This window comes from Rhinolophus sinicus, chromosome 17 (genome assembly GCF_057876585.1).
Source record: "Rhinolophus sinicus isolate RSI-liver-muscle chromosome 17, RSI-T2T, whole genome shotgun sequence".
NCBI classification, from domain to species: domain Eukaryota; kingdom Metazoa; phylum Chordata; class Mammalia; order Chiroptera; family Rhinolophidae; genus Rhinolophus; species Rhinolophus sinicus.
In genome coordinates, this window is record NC_142517.1 from 182,923,551 (window position 1) to 182,943,285 (window position 19,735).

Consider the following 19,735-nt stretch of genomic DNA (forward strand, 5'->3'; position numbering starts at 1 on the left):
GTGAGACATTGTTCTGGGCCAAGGGAGAGCTATCGTAAGGACACATGCTCCTGCCCCAAGGCGACCAGAGTCTGCAGAGGAACAGACATGGAAGCAAGCGATTGACACACAAACCTCCCAGTACTGGTGTCTGACCACTGAGGGAGCCGAGAACTGAGAGCGCTTTGCTCATCCCCAGTGTTTTCTGATTCTCTCTTTGTCCCCAGCTGCATTGCAAGCTTTAGAGCAGGAAGCTTGTCTTATTTCTTCTGCCTCCAGGACTGAGCTCCAATATTCAGAAAATGCTGAGTGATTACAAAATTTCAAATGACACGGGGACTTTAAAACCAGATTAACTTGATTCGTATCCCAGCTCTGCCACTTAAACCAGCTGTAAGCGTGACCTTGAGCAAGTTTTGACCTACCTGTGCCTCAGCTTCCACACCTGTCAAATAGAGAAAATATGGTACCTACCTAGTAGGGTCCCTGTGCTAATGAGCTTGGATGTAAAAGTGTTTAACCCAGTGCCAGCACACATTAACAGCTAAATTAATGCTACCAGTGATTATTATAATAATGATCATTACTACTCGCCAGCCAGCCCTCTACACTTCCAGCCTTGTGTTTTCTGATTTTTCTAACCCACAACACCATAATGGAGAACTGGTCAAAGGAAGACTTTCTGAGTCACAGTGGCAAAGAAGATAGGTGTTTAAGGTTTGGCAGGGCTGCTATAAACATTAACCCATTATTCTAACTTAGTGTCAGTTGATAACTACTTTAAGCCACCGAATATGTGCAAACCTGATCTGATTAAACATTTTAAGATGCATGTGAAAAAATGTAGCTCAGTTCTACATTTTTGATCTGTAAATCAGGCAACAGATCAATTATTCTATGGCAGTGGCAGTAGTTTTTGTGGGTTAAACTGTTAGTCATTTCTCTCCAGGAGCTAAGGCAAGAGAGGGAGGAGAGAGCAGACTGAGATGCATAGTCATTCATATATTTATTCACCACATTTTTACGGAACACCTAAAAAGTTGTGGCCAGGCATTTAAGAAATGGCAAAAATAAATCTCAGATATCCCACCTCATGGAGTTTATAATTTAATTGTATATGGTCTTATAATGAAAGCAGCCCAAAGTAGAAAGTGTTGTGCCAGATGCAGTCCATAGACAGTAAGGAGGAGGAGGCGACATGATCTAGAGGAGTAGACACAAGGAAAAGCAATTCCAGGTGGAGGCAAATAGAGCTGCAAAGGCTGGGGGTCAGAAAAGTACCAGGCATGGATCAGAACATAGATAATTTCGTTTGGCTAGAGGATAGAGAATGAATGGGGGAAATCTGGAGAGAAAACTGGAAAACTATATTTTCATGGATCAGGCATGTATCGGATCATGGCTTAAATACAAGTTAAAAGTCCAGGTTTTATTCTGTGAACAATGCAGACCTTTGAAGATTTATTAACAATGAAATTACATAATCGCATTTAATTGTATAACATGACAGATTGTATAACATGAATTAGCATGGGACATAAAGTTGGAAATCTACTGGAATAGTCAGAAGGTAACAAAGGCTTGAGGGAGAACAGTGCCGTTGGTAATAGAGATTCCAGCCCCTGTCATCTGATAAGACAGAGTGGACAGAGGAGTCAAAGATAAATCTAAGGTCTGCTCAGGTGAGTGGGAGGACATGGTAGCAATAGGCAGCACAGGAGGAGGAGCTGCTTTCTAAGGGAACAAGGTGAATTTTAGATTTATATACCCTGGTAGTCAGCCAAGGGATTTATCCAACAGTTAATCCTCGGTTGGCAAAGGTTCTCGGATGCAGATTTATGAGGCACGAGTGCACTGAGCACTTCGAGCCCTGACTGGAGAAAAGTCACTAGTGGGTGAAACTTCAGAGAAGGAAGAGCGAAAAATGTAGATGGCGAGGAGTGAGAGGGAAAGAAAAGAAGGAAAACAGGGAAGCGAGAGGGGAAGGATTGAGCCAGGGAAGGCTCCACAGGAAGGCAGAGCTGCGAGGTGGGTGTAGAAGGGAAGCACTAAGCACCTTGAAACTAAGGGTGGAGTGCTGAGGCTCCGTTCTTACTTATCGCAGGAGCCCCCATTCAGAAAGAGCCGACCTCCCACCCGCAAGGAGGTTGCTATTAGCCAGCAAGACGTTAAAGGCCCTGAAGAGTCCCCCACTATATGCCTCACCCCCCTATCCCCATGCACACCTCCTTGAAAAACAAAACCCTCTCCTCTGTTGGCCTGAAAACACACACACACACACACACACACACACACACACACACACACACACCCTCAGATGGAGGCAGCCGGAGCACCAGGAAGCCTCTGTTCATGTGCCCCCCAAATCCCAGGGTGTTGAGGGCCTGGGTGAAGTATGAAAGCCCTGTCTCCTGCCTCACGGCTGTCCCGTGCTCCTACCACACCCACGAGACTCCAGTGAGGAGCCATGGATTCCTCTGTACAGACTGCTGGGCAAGTGTCATTTGGTAGTGGCACAGATGAAGCCACTTAATGCCAAGGGAGCTCACAGTAGGACAGGACCGGGAGGGAGAAGCCCTTCCGGAACATGAGGGAGCGGAAGTCACCAGAAATGGGTGTGTGGGCCGCGGGGACCTCCGGGTGACCTGTAGGGGGAGACGTGCAGACTCAGTTTGCCTGCCTCTGTGGCCGCTGCGCGGGAACTTGGTGGTTTGCAGTTAAGCCAGCCCTGGCCAGAAGCCAACAGGCTGTTCTGAGCCAGGTTCTCCCGCTGCCCAAACTCTCGGCTTTGCCAATAATCTGAGCCAATAAAGGTGTGGCGAGGTCCCCGCGGGGACGCGGAGCTCCTCGTGATGAGCGCAGAATTATGGTTGGGCCTGAAACGTTACTGCTTAGCTCAACCGACATTGTGCGCTGCATCGCGGATACACCAACAGTCAACAGACTGTGGCCCTCCCTCCACCACACCCGGATTCTGGGGTGTAAAGACCCCCGGGAGGGGGGTCATCAGGACCTGGGACTGAGACTGGGCAGCCGGGTAGGGTTTCGTAGCCTCTCACCTGGGGGCCCACAGGTGTCAACGTCCGCCCCGCCCCACTGTAGGCGCAGAAACATGCGGTGGTTGTGCACGCGGCGGGCGCCGTTGCCCCAGTGGTGTTGTGCACGCGGCGGGCGCCGTTGCCCCAGTGGTGTTGCCGCGGCTCTCAGTGCTGGGGGCCAGGATCTGGACCCTGCCAGTCTGGGCTTTGCTCAAGACCACAATCTCAGGGGCTTGGTGACAGCGACCAGGCCAAGCAGCAGCCACTCCTCAGTACTGCCCCCAGGACATGCCTGTAAAGAGCACACCCAGTGCACTTGAGGACCCTAAAGCACAAGGTGAAAGTGGTGGCGTTTATCCTTGTGCTCTGGAGCAAAGAGAATTTAAGCAGAGCATGTTAAGTCATTCTGGCCTTTTCTGCAGTAGATTCAGTGGTTCTTGAAAAACATCTTGGTAAGAAACAGAAACTGAAAACTACTTGGCAGAGGCTGAAGGAATCCATTCTATAAAGAGAAGTGTCTTAAATAGATACCTTGAATGTTTCTTAAACCCAGTCTTAAACCCGTGTGTCGAACTTTTCAAAAACTCAGTAGACTATCATTATACATTTGTGTTTTAACGATGCAAGTGCAAATGCATGTACAAGTATATTTGGCTTCCAACAAATGGATGTTTCTTCATCTAGTGCCTTCTGGATACAGGTAAAAGAGTTTACCTGAAGCAGGTACCTGGCTTCCCAAGTGTAGGAAAGATGTAATTCCTCCCTTGAAGCTAAGCAAGGACAAAAACGTGCCAGCATTAATTTGAGGATTTTATCACCAGTGGTCTGTCCTCCCTGGGAATATTGGACAAAGCATTTCACTATTGCAGGGCTGTCCTCATTTTCAGGGTATTGGTTTGCTATGCTCTGGACCTAGGAAACAAGTGAAGAAGAACTGGAAGGAAAAGCCTGAAATGCCAGAGGAGCTGCCCAGGCTGGTGAGTACAGCTGGTGTGCACTGGTTGAGCTAAGTTGTCACTTAAATTGTTAGAAGTATTTTTGTAGCTCAAGACACTGAATGCGTTATATGGTAGATCTGTATGCTTATCACTTTGACGAGTCAGTATTCAGGTTACATTCACCCACTTTCCATAGCATTGGGTGTTGAACTTGGACAGTAAAATTCTTCTTTGTGTGTCTGCTTATAATTTCCTGTGTACGTAACTTCCTGTATATATATCAGAAAACTGCAAATGACAAAACTGCTGACAAAGCTATAAAATGCAGAAAGATGACTGTTTCATCAGCTGGGACTTTGCAAACTTGTTCGCCTGCTTTAAATTTAATGACAACACTTCTAAGGTGACTAACAGTGAAAAAAGCCCTCTTTTAATGATTTTTCTGATTTTTTAATTTTTCAGTTACAGTTGACATTCAGTATTACATTAGCTTCAGGTGTACAGCTGTAATGATGAGCAGGGAAAAGAAAAGGGGAGGAGAACACTAGAGAGGGCCTAATATTTATTTATTTAGCTATTTATTTATTTAGCAATATCTAATTTATTTAGCAATATGCAATAGCAAAAGACAAAGGCAATTAATTGAATATGCTAATGACAGGAAGTAAAGGTGGTTAAGACCAAACTATTTATATTGATAACAATTTCATGTCGAAGGAGTGCACATACATATAAGTTTAAGAGATCCCAACATATGTTTACTATTGATCAAAAATCACTTGGCTAAATACACAAATAACATCGATAAGGAGTATCCAAAAGCAGTAATAAACTCTACACAATAGTAACTATTACAGTAGATGCCAAAAGCTCACCAAACCATAGGAACAACAACATGGAACAGTCAGGAATCAAAACCTTGCCAGGTCTGCAGCTGAGAGAAACTCAGGCGTCTCCCACTGCTGCTTGCTGGTTCCCAAGAATGCTGCTTCTGTTGCTGCTGTTGTTGTTAGAAGTTAGGGAGTCTTCTGATACTGCAAACTGCAAGCTGTATACAAGTTCCCAAAGATGCTAGAATGATGACAATTCACCAACAAAAGAAGTCTCTACTGTCCATTGAGGCAAGTTCCGATCTCTTACTCTGAAACAATCCAATCCTGAAAGGCAGTCCTGGAACAACAAGTCTTCTGAATAGCAATCTCTTGAAATAGCAATCAATCAATCCTTATGCCACCTAAGGTCTGTCATATATTTTCTCACATGTACCTTAGAGCCAAGCTCCTTGTTCCTGCCTCCCCCTCTGGAAATGGCCAGTTCCGGGAGGGTCCGGCAGTCGATGATAAAAATATTGCTTATTCGGCTGAAGGTCTAGTTCATCCAGACAAACAACATCTACTGTTCCTGCTTGGGACCATCGGCCCAAGGTCTTCCAAAACCTGGCAACATGCCTGTCACATCATCCTGCTATAACTTAGCTACTTCTTTACTTCATCTGCTGATGTGGGCGAAACAGACAGAAAGCAACATTATCTCGTATATAGAAAAGCAGCCTCATCCCATATCTCGCCTGCTCTGGAGATTGAGACCCAGAAAGCAATATCATCTCGTACCTCCCCTACTCGGGAGAATGAGACCAAAGGGGGAATGTACTCAACCCCTAATCACAGCACAGACTTCTTTTAACCCTAAGCTAACCATTACCTCATATGTAGTAACAGACAAAAGCGAATAGACAAAAGCTCACATCAACCAATGAAGGCAAATTTTCTCCAACATCTTCTCTATAATTCAGCCTCAAAATTTCTGTTCATTGGTAATCACATGCAGTCTCTTATGTGAGAAAACAAAGAGTCAACAGACAAAATTTAACCATCACCTTACATGCAGTCTCTAATGTGAGGGAGCAAAAAAACTAACCAACATGTAGTTTCTCATGTGAGGGAACAAAGAAACAAACAAAACTAACCTCAATGGGGGAGAAAAACAACATCACCTCAATGAGGGAGAAAACAGATAAAAAGAAACAATGGAGTTACATCAGGAGACGTGAGGGAGGTGTTTATGGGGTTCATACCTGTGGTTAACGCTGTATCAAGAACATTGGTACAGATACTAGCGTGAGACCACCCTACCGTAACATTTGCCCAACCATGATTTTGAACACACCAATGACCAAGATCAGAAGGGCCACACTGCCAAGTCTAATTTTTAATAACGTCCAGTCCAAATCTTTAAAGTCCAGTTTGTGATGAAGTCCAGTTTTTCATAATGTCCAGTCCAAACCTTTGAAGTCCTGTGATGCGGGCCAAGAGGGAGGCTCAGCTGCACCAAGCTCACTGCCCGCTCGGCCTCTGGCAGTTCCATTTATCAACATGGGTGGGGTAAAAGGGTTGAGCAGGGCTGGTCCATGCAGTCCAATACGCTTGACTGTGCCCTTCCAAGACTTCCACGTGGAGGGCTAGGTAGTACTGTTTCACATCATTGTCCGTTCGGATTGACTTGCCATATAGATACTCCAGGGAGGTCTTCCTCCAGCAGATGTTGGCAATTGTGCATGGATCCAGCACTGGGACTGAGTCTTGGCTTTAGCTGTGGAGGTAGTCCAGTCTACAGAGGTGTTCCCTGGACAAGGAACAAAAAGAAGCCATCCTACAACAACAGCATAGAGGTTCAACATTTATATAATTTACAAAACAATCCCCCCAATCAGTCTAGTATCCACTTGGCACAATACATAGTTATTACAATATTATTGACTATATTCCTTAAGCTGTCCCCATGACGTTAATTACTTTTATTTATCATGCTCCTTTGCACATATAAAGATTTAAAGCCAAAAAAATGTCTTTTAAACTAATTATGCTGTGAAGATGTCATCTTGTGCTTTGGGTTTCTCATAAACAAGTACTGAAAAAAATTCGAATTCCTATTCTGTGTGATAAATACAAATTTACTTTTTTAGATAAAATTTGACCCTACTGAATATTGGTGAATTCCGGTTATCCATCTGTAAATCTTTTCTTTATTTAGATAAGAGGTTGTTTAGAGAAGAATTTGATAGCCTAATATAAATTCTGTTTTACTTATGTGTTTAGCTTTTGGCTTTTATTACATACTGACTCCTTCAGTTCCCATATCCCTCCAGTGGGTACTTGCTTTTAAAAGTTGCATAACTCTTTGGTTTGTTGGAAACTAAAGAGATGGCCTTTTTTAACTTAAGATAACTTTATGCTAATTTGACTTCGCTTTTACTTAATTTGAGCTTCCCTTATAGGAAAAAAAACAAAAACCCTCAATTTTAAACTTGCAAACAAGCTCACAAGGGAAAAAAAAAATCCCTAGATTTTTATGAGGCCATTCCTTTGTTTTATGTGCTGTTTCTTAAACAAGTTCTATACATTTTTAAAAATAATTATGCATAAATATGATGCACCTAAAGAGCATTTTCTGCCTTTCATAATTTTTTCTTTGTTTCAATTTTGATAAAAGTCTAGTTCCCACTTAAACTGAAGAATGTGAGCTTCTGAACTGACTGCAGTTTACTCATGCTGATAGGAACTTCATATAAAATGATACTAATGTCGCAAGATCTAACATAGAAGATTAAACATAAAACATTTTTACATAAAGTACTAGTTTATCTTTAGCTAAGTAAGTACTGTGTACATTTAGTCTCTGCTTTGCTATGTCAAAGAATTAGGAATCCTTTCAATATATCCACAAAAATAATGACTACCAACATGTTTGGAAGAGAAAATAAGCTTATACAAGTTCAACAAATCATTTTTGAAAGATACATAGATGAAATGTTTAAAAACAGAAACTATTTTCCTGCTAATTAATTATAGTGGTTGTTTCAATTTTTTTATTTACTGTTTTTAAACCTTGTCTTCCAAATTTTTGTCTTAGATTCCATGATTGATTTTAAATGCTGTTGCCTAATGTTCAGAGCTCAAGAACAAAAGTTGATTTTCTGAATAAGTTAAAGACTTGGCAGCTCATTAGTATAAAAATCTATATCTAAAGTATATATAAAATAAGGGCAACTCAAATTTGTAATTCTTATTTACAGAATTTTCACATTTAACCGTGTTTGCCCAAAAATAAGACCTAGCTGAACAATCAGCTCTAAGGCGTCTTTTGGAGCAAAAATTAATATAAGACATATTATATTATATAAGACCATGTCTTATGTTATAGTAAAATAAGACCGGGTCTTATTTTAATTTTTGCTCCAAAAGATGCATTAGAGCTGATTGTCCAGCTAGGTCTTATTTTCGGGGAAATAGGGTAATACTTTTAAAATATCATGTAATCTCCAATTATGTGTATAAGCAATTATGTTCCTGGAGCTTCAACAAAAATGGGGTGTTTAAGTAAATATACCATTTTTTTTCAATTGTATGCATTACTTCCATGCTGATTTTATAAAGAAAATAAAAGCCTACACCAAAATATTTCTGTTCTTTGGAAAAATGGGAGAACAGAAGGCTTTTATGGTTGTTTGCTTCGTATTTGTAAACTTTCTTATTTAAGATGCTATGCCTAAAACATATTTTTCTTTAGCTCTTATCATTAGTCTGTGTTAAATATTGGAGTATAATGAGTGATAATCTATGGTGACTGTAAAAGTAAATACTCATTTATTTTAATGCACAATTCACTTGAATTTCTAAGGCTCTCAGTTATCAAACATCATTAATTCACTCAATTCACTGCATAAAGCATAGTCAGTACCTAAGGTGATTTATTGAGGGCAATTTAAGAGAACCGTAGAGAAAAACCTATGGAAATATTTGTCACCATAACTTCAACAGAGTAACATTTAGCCTAATTCTATTCATTGAATACTTTCCCTATGTGTAAGCTCAAAAGGAAGATTGGTTGTATTTCCTACTGAAATAGTTCTACTGTGTTAAGTTGAGAAAAGCCAAATAATTGCAGCCAATGTACTTTAGGTCATGTTCAAAAGGCATAAACACTCAGTAGTTTTAGTATCCAAAGCATACTCAAAAGTTGTCCAGTCTGAGGGTTGCTAGATGGGAGGGGTTCTGGGGATAAGGGGGAAGGTGAGGGGATTAGAAAGCACAGTTAGTAACCACAAGATTGCCACGGGGTTACGAAAGTCAATTTTGGGAATGTAATCAATAATGTTGTAAAGATTTTGTAGGGTATCCAATGGACACTTGTCTCGTTAAGAGACCACCCCAGGGATGGTGTAGATGCCTGATCACTGAACTGTACACCTGAAGTTGAAGCTGAACAATAATGAATGTTAACTACAATTATATATATTTAGAGAAGCGGAGTACAGCATTAGGAACAAACAGTGGAAATGTAATAGCTGTATGCGATATCAGAGTGGTAGTAGATGGGGGAGGGGGGTTGTCACTGTGTGAGGGATATAAATGATAAATGTCTATTACATTGTTTTGTTTACCTGAAACTAATAAAAAAATGTTATTAAAAAAAGAAAGGGATCAAAATGGCAGCGTGAGGTGAGCCTCTGTAAAGCTCCCCTGGAATTTACAAATAATTGAACAACAATAACTCCGCAAAGGACTCCCTGCACAGCAGACAGGCAAGATGAAGAGGCCCACTACTAAATTCACCTAAAGGTGGGCGAATCGCGCGAGCGGGGGAGGAGGGAAGGGAGAAGTGCGGAGACAGAGCTGTGCGGGCACAGGATGCAGACCTAGCTCAGTGCTCGGAGCTCGCTGCATCCCGGAACTACAGCAGCTGCGGGAGAGGGAAGAACTCGGACTGCTAGGGCTCCGCTTATGGCCCACAGGGCTGAGGGGGCAGCATATAACACAGCTGAACCCAACGCTCATGGCAGAGACCTCGGAGAAAAGACTGACGGAAGAAGGCTGAACACGGTGGTTTAAGCCCTCACTGCCGAGCAGAGAACAAAAGCCTTAGGCACTGAGACTAGCCGCCCCCTACTGACCCTCCCAGAGCTCGCCCGCCCCCACCTGCCCAGTGCTAGAAGCAGAACAGTAGCAGTGTCAGATCAGAAGAACAGAATATTTGCTGTTCTGAGAACTGTGGACCACAGACACAGATTCGCAGCCCAACTAGTTCCGGCAAAGGGGAGGGAGCTGTGGAAATAGGACCGGCTGTGGTGGTGGTCGCCACCGTTGCTCTGGGCCACCTCTCACACCTCACCCCGCCCCACGCCCCACCTAGCTGAGTGGATCCCTGCAGGAGTGAACAGAACTGCTGAAACATACAGGCTCTGAATCTGGTGCAGGAAGAGCTTTGGAACTTCAAAAGCTCTCCGCATACCCACATGGACATGGCGCCCTGTGACCCAGGCGAACTATTAACAGAGGAGAAGCCCATATCCCCGGGACTCCCCCCATTTTGTGAGAGCTGGTATAGTGCAGAGAAAACATAGCACTGCCGTGTGAAAGAGAGAAAAAAGGCTGCAGTCGGAGAGAAAATAAAACATCCTACCAACAAGTACTGGAAAACAAAAGAAAGACTTCTTCCTAGCAACCTGTTGCAGAAGCCACTCATGTAGATGTCTAGGAAGAGAAATAATAAATCAGTAATTGCCATGAATAACCAAGGCAACAAGACAGCTCAGAAAGCAAGTGAAAAGTCTCCAGAAAAGGAACTTAGGATGGATCTTGAAAGTGTAATGCTGAGCGAAATAAGTCAGACAGAAAAAGCAGAGAACCATGTGATTTCACTGATATGTGGTATATAAACCAAAAGCAACAAAAGAACAAGACAAACAAATGAGAAACAGAAACTCATAGACACAGACAATAGTTTAGTGGTTACCAGAGGGTAAGGGGGGTGGAGGGTGGGAGATGAGGGTAAGGGGGATCAAATATATGGTGATGGAAGGAGAACCAACTCTGGGTGGTGAACATACAATGGGATTTATAGATGATGTAATACAGAATTGTACACCTGAAATCTATGTAATTTTACTAACAAATGTCACCCCAATAAATTTAATAAAATAAAATTTTAAAAAATAAAAAAAATAATTTCAGTAGTAGTTGGGGGTGGATTATCACTTTGTGAGGTGTATAAATGTCTAACTATTACGTTGCTTTGTACACCTGAAACTAATAAATGATCATAATAATAAAAAGAAAAAAAATTCTCTCCAGATGAGGCATTACAGGATATTTTTAATCAAAAGAACAAACAAACAAAACAAAAACAAAAAAAAACACGTACCTAATCATGGCACATATTTAAAGCCATGAAATATTTACTATGCAATGCCTAAGGTAGACGATGTATAGTTTATTCATTCTACAGCTCAGTAAACTCTGAATACAAAGACTCAAATTGATGCTCTCAAGTGAGCGTGTCAGCGCAAAAAACAACAACAACAAAAAACAACAATCCTTACAAAAACAGTTCTTCATCTCCAGAATTTGATTTTCATACTGAAAGATGGTGTTTTCTAGATATGTCTTAGATGACATAAATATAGGTAGGCTATAACTCTTTCCTACAGCCATCAAAGTACATTCTGCCTTGTGACTGAATTATTTCTGAGCAGGTGACACTCTTCCTGCTGTTCCTAACATGTTAGAGCTACCACATAAAAGGCTACATCTAAGTCCATGTCTGCCAAATGCAATAAAACACCTCAGTTGAATTTTCCACAGCTCTGAACAAATCCCACGACTGTTTTGATGTCTCATAGAAAGTGCTGGCTACATCAATGAGTTTGTAATCCTGGGAAACCACAAGGACCTGGTAGTAGATGTGTTTTGAAGTGTGACATGCCAAGAACCTTTCTTCATCAGAGACTGAGAAACTGTTTCACTAACTTCTATATTTTATTCATTTGCCTCTTTAAATCATGTTGCCTCTGCAACTTTCCTTTCTCCAGTGATTCTACAGCCATTATCTTTTGGGCTTTTTATTCCTCTCTCACTTTGTACAATAGTCACTAGGATCAGTTCATGAGTACTCAATAAATATTTGTTGAATGAATAGAAAAAAACAAGTTGTCCAGTCTGGAGTATTCTAACATAAATGTTCAAACACTGAAAAACACATAATATCAAATTTCTTTTTGTCCAATTTTTATATACACAAACAAACTGATTTTGCAGATAGCACCACCATAAACCCACTCAACACAGTAAATCCTGTCTAAATTCCCACTCATTCCTTCTCACTTTTTCCTTTGGGGTGCTCTCCTTCTGCAGCTGTCATCTTCCACACTGAAGCACCTCGTATGAGGATGATGTGAAGAGTGAAAAGGGAGGCTGACTACAGGAAGCAGGAGTTTGAAATTAGGGAGGTAATTTACATTCTCTTCAGGTCATGAGAAATTTCTGTTGGAACTCTGGCAACAAAAATAACAACAACAAAAGTAACCAATGTTTGCATGCCACTTTTCCAGCCCTGCAAGTTTGACTCTGGGTACTTAACAAAATCTTGCTTTGTAATTTTTACTGAATCATTATATGCAGCTGCCAGTTTCTTGAGGGTGGGAGCTATGTCTTGAATTTCTTAAACACCATATATATATATATATATATATATATATATATATATATATACACACATACATACATATATATACACACACATATATATAATTTCTTTTTTGATATACAAATCAAATATATATATTTATATTATATATATGTATATATATATAGCCCTTAGAAATAAACATTCTTAAACTTACTGCCAAGCAGTTAAGAGCTTCAAGTACGAGATTTGCTGCATTTGATGATTGGAGAGCTTTCAAGCCTTCAGGAGATGAAAGACATAATCAGAGGACTGCAGGAAAACGTGTGGTGAATGGGCAGAAGGAAGGGGGTGGAACAGAGTGGAGGGACTGGGGAGAGAAGACTCTAGGAATCCCCCTTTGGAAGGATTAATACTGGGCCATGGCCCTTCACATCCTGCACATAGAAATCTTTATTCTTTTTAATGGCTAAAAATTTTTTCCATGGTATCTCTATATCGTATAGATATATAGTTAGTATCTCTATATCAATTTTTTTTTTTACATTTCTCTTATTACAAATGTTTGGTACCATAAGCAATGCAAACTTATAGGCATAAAGTTGAACATAATGGTTATATCCTAGTTCTTATTCCTAATTTTGTTTGAATTTTCTCATTTTTCCCTTAAGCAGACTTGTTAGATATTTAATTATTAGATTTTCCTAAAAAGTTTTGGTTTTATTCATCGATTCTAGTCAACCTATTTTCTAAATATTTTTTCTGCTTGTATCTTTGTTATACACTTATTCCTAGTTTCTCTTCATTTGTTTTTCTACTTTTTTAAGTTGAACATTCAGGGTTTTTTAAATTTTCAATCATTCTAGGTTAAACATAAAAACATTTGAAGTTATGAAATTTCCCCCTGAATATAGTGTTAGTTGCATCTCATAGATTTTGATAGAAAACGTTTTCGTTGTCATTTTTGTGGCTTTATTTTCTGTTTTTATTCTTTCTTTGAACCGAAATATTTCTAATTTTATTTTAAAATTGATCCATGGTTAGATATCTTTTTGTCATTAATTGCCAATTTGATTGCATTATGATCACAAGTGATTGCTTAAAGGGAAAATGAGTAGAAAATAAAATAAGGAATAAACTGGGGTGGGAGGAAATAAGCATGAGACATAGCATTAAAGAGTAAAAAAACATAATAAAGACCAGGCACAAATAAAAGGAGAAAGCAAAAGAGCCCAAGTGGCTAGACAGAGCAGAGGACTTGCTTGTCAGTTATGGGCATGACAGTAGGCTTGGATTGTTGAATAGGGTGCATGATGTGAGATAGTGTTAGAGATCAGAAGGTCATGAGGAGAGAGTATCAGAAGAAACGTCCAGGAAAAACAGTCCTCAGAGAAAATCCAACTGCTCCTGGGTTGTGATGGGGTTTTGAAGCCCAGCAAGGAATGTCTTACTTGATCTGCTCTTGATCTGCCCTGATAGTGTAAATGTTAAGACTTAAGACTAAATGATCTTTTTCCCGCATCTTTCTTTGGCTGTATTAATTAGTAGACTATGACCTTGGGTAAGTTACTTAAACTCTATGGCCTCAGTTTTTCTGATCTCCAAATGGGGATGGTAACAGTGCTTGCCTCATTCGTTTTGTTTGAGGATTAAATGAGCTAATGTTTAGAACAGTACCTGGCATATAGAAAGCACTCAGTAAAAATAAACTCATATTATTGTTATTCCAGAATGCAGGTACCTTGCCCACTGCACAGTCATGGAGACAATGCCAGTCTTGCAGAGAGAATGAAGCTACCAAAGAGAACACAGATACAGAACACAGATACTCAACTTAAGCCAAGCCACAGCATCCCCCCATCCTTTTCATTAAAACATTAAACAGCCATCCAGGAAGATGCCAAGCAAATTGGAGGGAGGCCAAGACTTCAGTAGAAATCAACTGATAGAGATTTTGTACTAAAAGACTTTTCTTTGAGCAAGTTAAAAACTGTCTGTGATGAACATTAAGTGCCCTGAAATGGCGGGACTCGTAGTGGGACAAGAAAAACAGATCAGCCAGTAGGGGGTCTAAAAAGAACATAGATTATTCTCTCAGCCACACTGTGCAGGCTTATTATCAATTCTTTAGAGAGAAAGAACAGGAAACCCATAGCAGACTCACTCTAAAATCTTACTGTAAACATCTCATTTTAGTATGACTTCATTCTTCTAAAAAAAACCATCCTTTTGTCTTTATAAAGTCTTAAGTGAACTAGGCTTTGTGCTAGACGCTGGAGACACATGGTGAACAAGACAGAGCAGCCCCAGTGGAGTTCACGATCCAATAGAACAGACAGACATTAAACAAGTAATCACACACGTCATTGTAAGCTTTGATGGTGCTCAGAATAGGAAGTAGTCAGTGAAGATAATATCAGGGGCTTTTAGATTTCGGGGTCAGAGACAACTTTTAGAGAGAGTGATCGTAATGCCATTCCCTGAAAAATAATGGAACATTAATTAGCTAGAGAAAGTACTGCAATAATTCACGAGAGGGAAATCCACTAAAAGGCTCTAGAGTGGGAAATGTGGGTGTGGTCCAAGAAGCGGGAGAAGGCCTGTGCTGTGAGCATCAGCAGTGGGATGAAGAGCCTGTGGCGGGTGAGGCCACTCCCTCAGACTGTGTGGATGCATTAGCATCTAGTTTTCTCCCAAAATAGGTCAAGTCACTGAGGGGTTTTAGGCATACACACCTGACATGTTCAGATTTGTGTTTTTAATCCATCATTCCAATTGCAGTGTTGAAAATGAGTTTGAGGGCCCACAATAGAAAAGAGAAGTCCATGTGCGAAGCTTGCAACCTGGCCATGAGAGTCAAGGTTATGGTGACCATGACGACATACGTAGACCCCTTTGCTGTAGCAGGTCCTTAAGACCTCCTGTCTTCCTGGGTGCTCCATGCTACAGAGTGGCATCCACCATAGGAGAAATAACTGAGGTTCCTCAAGCAGTAAAACTTGTATCTGCATTAAATTTAGTTGAATCAAAGCCAGGGAAAGAACTGCAGTAGTTCATGCCAGGGAATTCCACTGGAAGTGTCGAAAATAACTTTAGCCATATGGAAGGCTGTGAAAGAATGGATTTGACACACTGAAATAAGTAGCTGGAATGTGAGACTGACTGAGACTGTGAAATGATTAGTTTCGCTGATGTGCGAAGGTTTGAAGAGGCCACCGGAATTCAGGACAGTTGAGCAAGAGAGGAATTAAACAGATGAAAATCAAATTATCATACTGAATTTATTAAAAGCAAAGTTGAAGCATTTGGCGTCGGTCTGTTGACAAGCATTGCCACAAATGTTTCACCCCTGAGTTCAACCTGCCCCAATGGTAGTGGGCCCTGCAACTGGGGATGCAGTGCAGGGTTGGGCCTGTTTGGGGGGCTTTTGCCGTTATGGGCTCCTTCATAAACATTAAAAATTATATTTTCCAGCTGTATTGATACAAAAACAAATACAGTTGAGGCTGGTTTATATTCCTTTTATTATGATTGTGATTTTAAAAGAAAGGAAAACATTTTCATGAACCCCTGAACTGGGCTACATCAGCCCAGCAGAGGGCAGAATCCAGGAAGGCAGGCGGGTGAGTCCTGAGATAGAGGAGACTTGAGCTGAAAGTAAGAAGCAATATTACTGTCATAGAATCCTCCCCAGAGAATATGACTGGCTGTCCCTCCAACAAAGTACACTAGGATCCAAATAAATGTTTTGGTCCTGGGTGGACAGAATCGTGTACCAACAGATTCCTGTTCCCACGGGTCCGTGTACCAAACAGCACTAAAAAATAGTCTGATAACCAAAAATAATGCTAATATGTTGCCAATATTTGTGTATTTGAAGAATGTTAACTGAGATTGATAACTCATCATAACACTTTTAGGAAGCCTGTTTCCTCCTAATTCTCCAAAGCCCTGCGAACGCTCTTTCTCCAAAACCCACCAAATTCTGACCCTAGTCTGGCTTGTCTGTCTTCCAGCTCTGTCTTCCTTTCGTTTCCTCCCCACCATCAGAGACCAGTGGGGAGGAACAAAAGACCTTAAGGAGGCGAAGAGAGGAGGAAGGAGGGCTAGGGACACACCTACTTTGTCAGTCTTTGCCTTGTCCTAGTTGCAAAAGACAAAAGCCTTTAAAAATAACTAATTTTGTTACAATGACAATATGGAATGCACTAATAGAACTGCCCTCTGTGGAGACCAGTTGTCTACGTGGAGGTAAGAGAGGCAGTGAGCAGAGGGGTAGGTAGGAAGGGGAGTTGTTCACTGTTTCTCAGGTCCGATACACCCATGGAGAATTGCTTCAAAAAGAGCCCATTCTTGACTGAAGAAGAAAAAGGCAATGTTATCCTGCCGTCATATGGAAGTTTGCTTGAGCTCCTGGGGTAGGTAGCAACTGTATGGCCGAAGAATGCTAAGGGATTCTTGGCCAGCCTCTCAGTAGCAGAAACAAGGGCTCCATATTATAGATGAACCAGAACGCAGAAACACCAAAATCAAGTACAGATTGTAAATTATAGACAAAAGCTGTGGAAATGTTTGAGGAAAACTGTATGCTTTAGACAATTCTGTCCCAAGGAGCCTTATTTCTGCCTGGGTGTTTGATTTGCTACATATGGACACATGGTAAGTGTGTGTTTCAACATCTGGTGCTTTTAGACTTGAGAGGGTAGTCCCTTGTTGAGGTCTCCAGGCCTACGAAGCAGCCAAGCTCCCAACATGGCCTGCATTTTCAGGGTGGTTGAGACTTCCCACTGTAACAAGGAAAAATCTGTAGTTTCACATCTTTGAACAAACATGTTCCAAACCTACTGACAAAGCAGAAACTCAAGAAATACCTAAAACTCCCTCACATATTAGGAGGGAACACATCACTGTATTACCACACACTTAAAGAGCCTTAGGGCTCTGAAGCATCTTTGTGCTATTACATCTTAAAGGACAGTCGCTGTTCTGTATATACACATTTCTACTCACCAGGGAGACACTGCAGCTTCATCTGCTTGAAAAAGGACATCAAAATAGCCTGGACCTGGAATTGTCAACACATTTCAGGAGAACCGTGCTGGGTCTTCCTACCAAGCACATCCCAGCAATGGTAAAACTAAGCCAACTCAGCCCGTGGCTACAAGACACCCAGAGTCAGGTCTTGGAATTTTTGAAAACTTGAGGGATGAAAGCTAGCGGATGAATTGCCCTGACATTTAAACCTGCAATAGTTTCTATTTCACATGTAGCGAAAACTTTATTACTCAGTTAGGGGATACTACCCAGCATTCCCAGGGAAATAGAATTATTTACTGTCTCACCAGGTGGTTAAGGAAACAAGCATGTGAGATTATAAACGAGAATTTTGTAGGACACAAACAAAACATGTAACTATCTTTCTGTGGTGCCTCAGATCCTTCGTTTGTAAAATAGAGATTATATTCCCACCTCTAAGGTTGTCATGAAGATTAAAATGAGCTAATTTAGGGGAGCATTTCACTTGGCATTTTCTTGGATACTGAATAAAGAGGTTAGCTATTACACTAATGTAAATACACACGCGCACACACACACACACACACACACACACAAGGTGTGACAATTAATTTCATGAATTCATCCTAAAAAAAGTACCACATACCTCATTGCTGAACATCACTACTGTCACCTTCAAAGTGCTCCCCTTGGGAAGCTATGTGCCTACACCAGCGCCTAGTCCATCCTTCAAAGCAATGTTGGAACTCTTTTTCAGAGCTGTTGTATTACCCTTGATGTCCTGAATGTCATCAAAATGTCTTCCTTTCAATATTTCCTTTATCTTCAGGTAAAGAAGTCATTGGGGGCCAGATCAGGTGAGTAGGGAGGGTGTTCCAGTACAGTTGTTTGTTTACTGGCTAAAAACTCCATCACAGACAGTGCCGTGTGAGCTGGTGCATTGTCATGATGCAAGAGCCATGAATTGTTGGTGAAAAGTTCAGGCCATCTAACTTTTTCACGCAGCCTTTTCAATACTTCCAAATAGTAAACTTGGTTAACTGTTTGTGCAGTTGGTGCAAATTCATAATGAATAATCCCTCTGATGTTAAAAACGGTTAGCAACATCGTTGCAATAAGTTCGCGAACTTAATTGTTTGACAGCACGCGCGTGCATGCATGTGTGTGTGTGTGTGTGTGTGTGTGTGTGTGTGTACAGAGCGTGCCAAAAAATGTATACGCATTTTAAGAAAGGAAAAAACTACTAAAATTGTAATGCTCAATATATACCGATAACAAAAGATGAATACAAGTCATGTTTGACTTCTGCAATTACAAGAGGTGCTCAAAGTAGTTTCACTATGGTTACATCAGCGTCCACACACTTCTGATTACTGAGAACTACTGCTTGAGCAACGTTGATCAAAGTGTCCATTTGTATACATTTCTTGGCACCCCTTTTATAAATTATATACTTGCTTGATCAAATATATATATATATATATATATATATATATATATATATATATATATATATATATTTAAATTCTATCTCAAGCCCCATTCCACTGGCAGCAGAAACTCAATAAGAGGACAAAGTTCCTATAGCAGATTAAGGACAGTTTGGCATATCTGTCCAGTGTCACCTGTCTTTGTTCCTGATGTCTCTGCCAAGAGTTTCGAGGCCTGTTTCAAAGCTCAGTCTGAGCCTTCATTAGATTCTTCTTGCACTCCTATTCCTAACATAAGAATGCCACGCTGAAGGCCAGGAGTGTTTAATGCCCTCACTGATACCTGAAAAGTGGGGAAAGGAATGGTAAGCGGGAAGCACATCAGATAATGTTTCAAAATATCCTGCCACAGTAGAAGTGTGAGATTTTCTGCCATACATTACAATCCCCACAGGGTTTTTGCTTATATCATCCCTGAGCTGATGACTCTTAGGTTTGCACCCCAGTCTAGGTTCTTCCCCTGACCTCCGGATTCCTATGTCCAACTGACACGTGCACTTGAAGTCAAACAGGCAACTCAAATTGAACAGACCCAAGAGAGGATATTGGTTCCCTTGGCTCCATCCCTAATGTCATGTCCCCACTCTTCTTATCTCCAAAAATGGCTCCACCGTTCACCCAATTTCTCAACCCAGAAACCCAGGCCTCATCCTTGAGTCCTCTTTCCATTACCCTGACCCTCATCTAACCTATTAACTGAGCCAGTGGGTTCTACCTCCGAAATTCATACTAAATCTTTCCCCTTCTCGCCATCCAACATTTTTATTCATTACTCCCTGGCTTTAAACACATTCCCCTGGAAAAGAAACAATCT

At 41.0% G+C, this 19,735-nt stretch overlaps 1 protein-coding gene across 1 annotated transcript in view; it reads left to right on the plus strand.

The window, feature by feature from the left end:
- LOC141568058 (aldehyde oxidase 4-like) overlaps nucleotides 1-19,735 on the plus strand; it is a 143,574-nt gene that overhangs the window by 39,286 nt on the left and 84,553 nt on the right. The window contains exon 7 of the mRNA XM_088793998.1: nucleotides 3,905-3,994. Within this exon, the coding sequence (XP_088650124.1) occupies nucleotides 3,905-3,994 (90 nt within the window). The remainder of the gene's footprint in view (nucleotides 1-3,904; nucleotides 3,995-19,735) is intronic.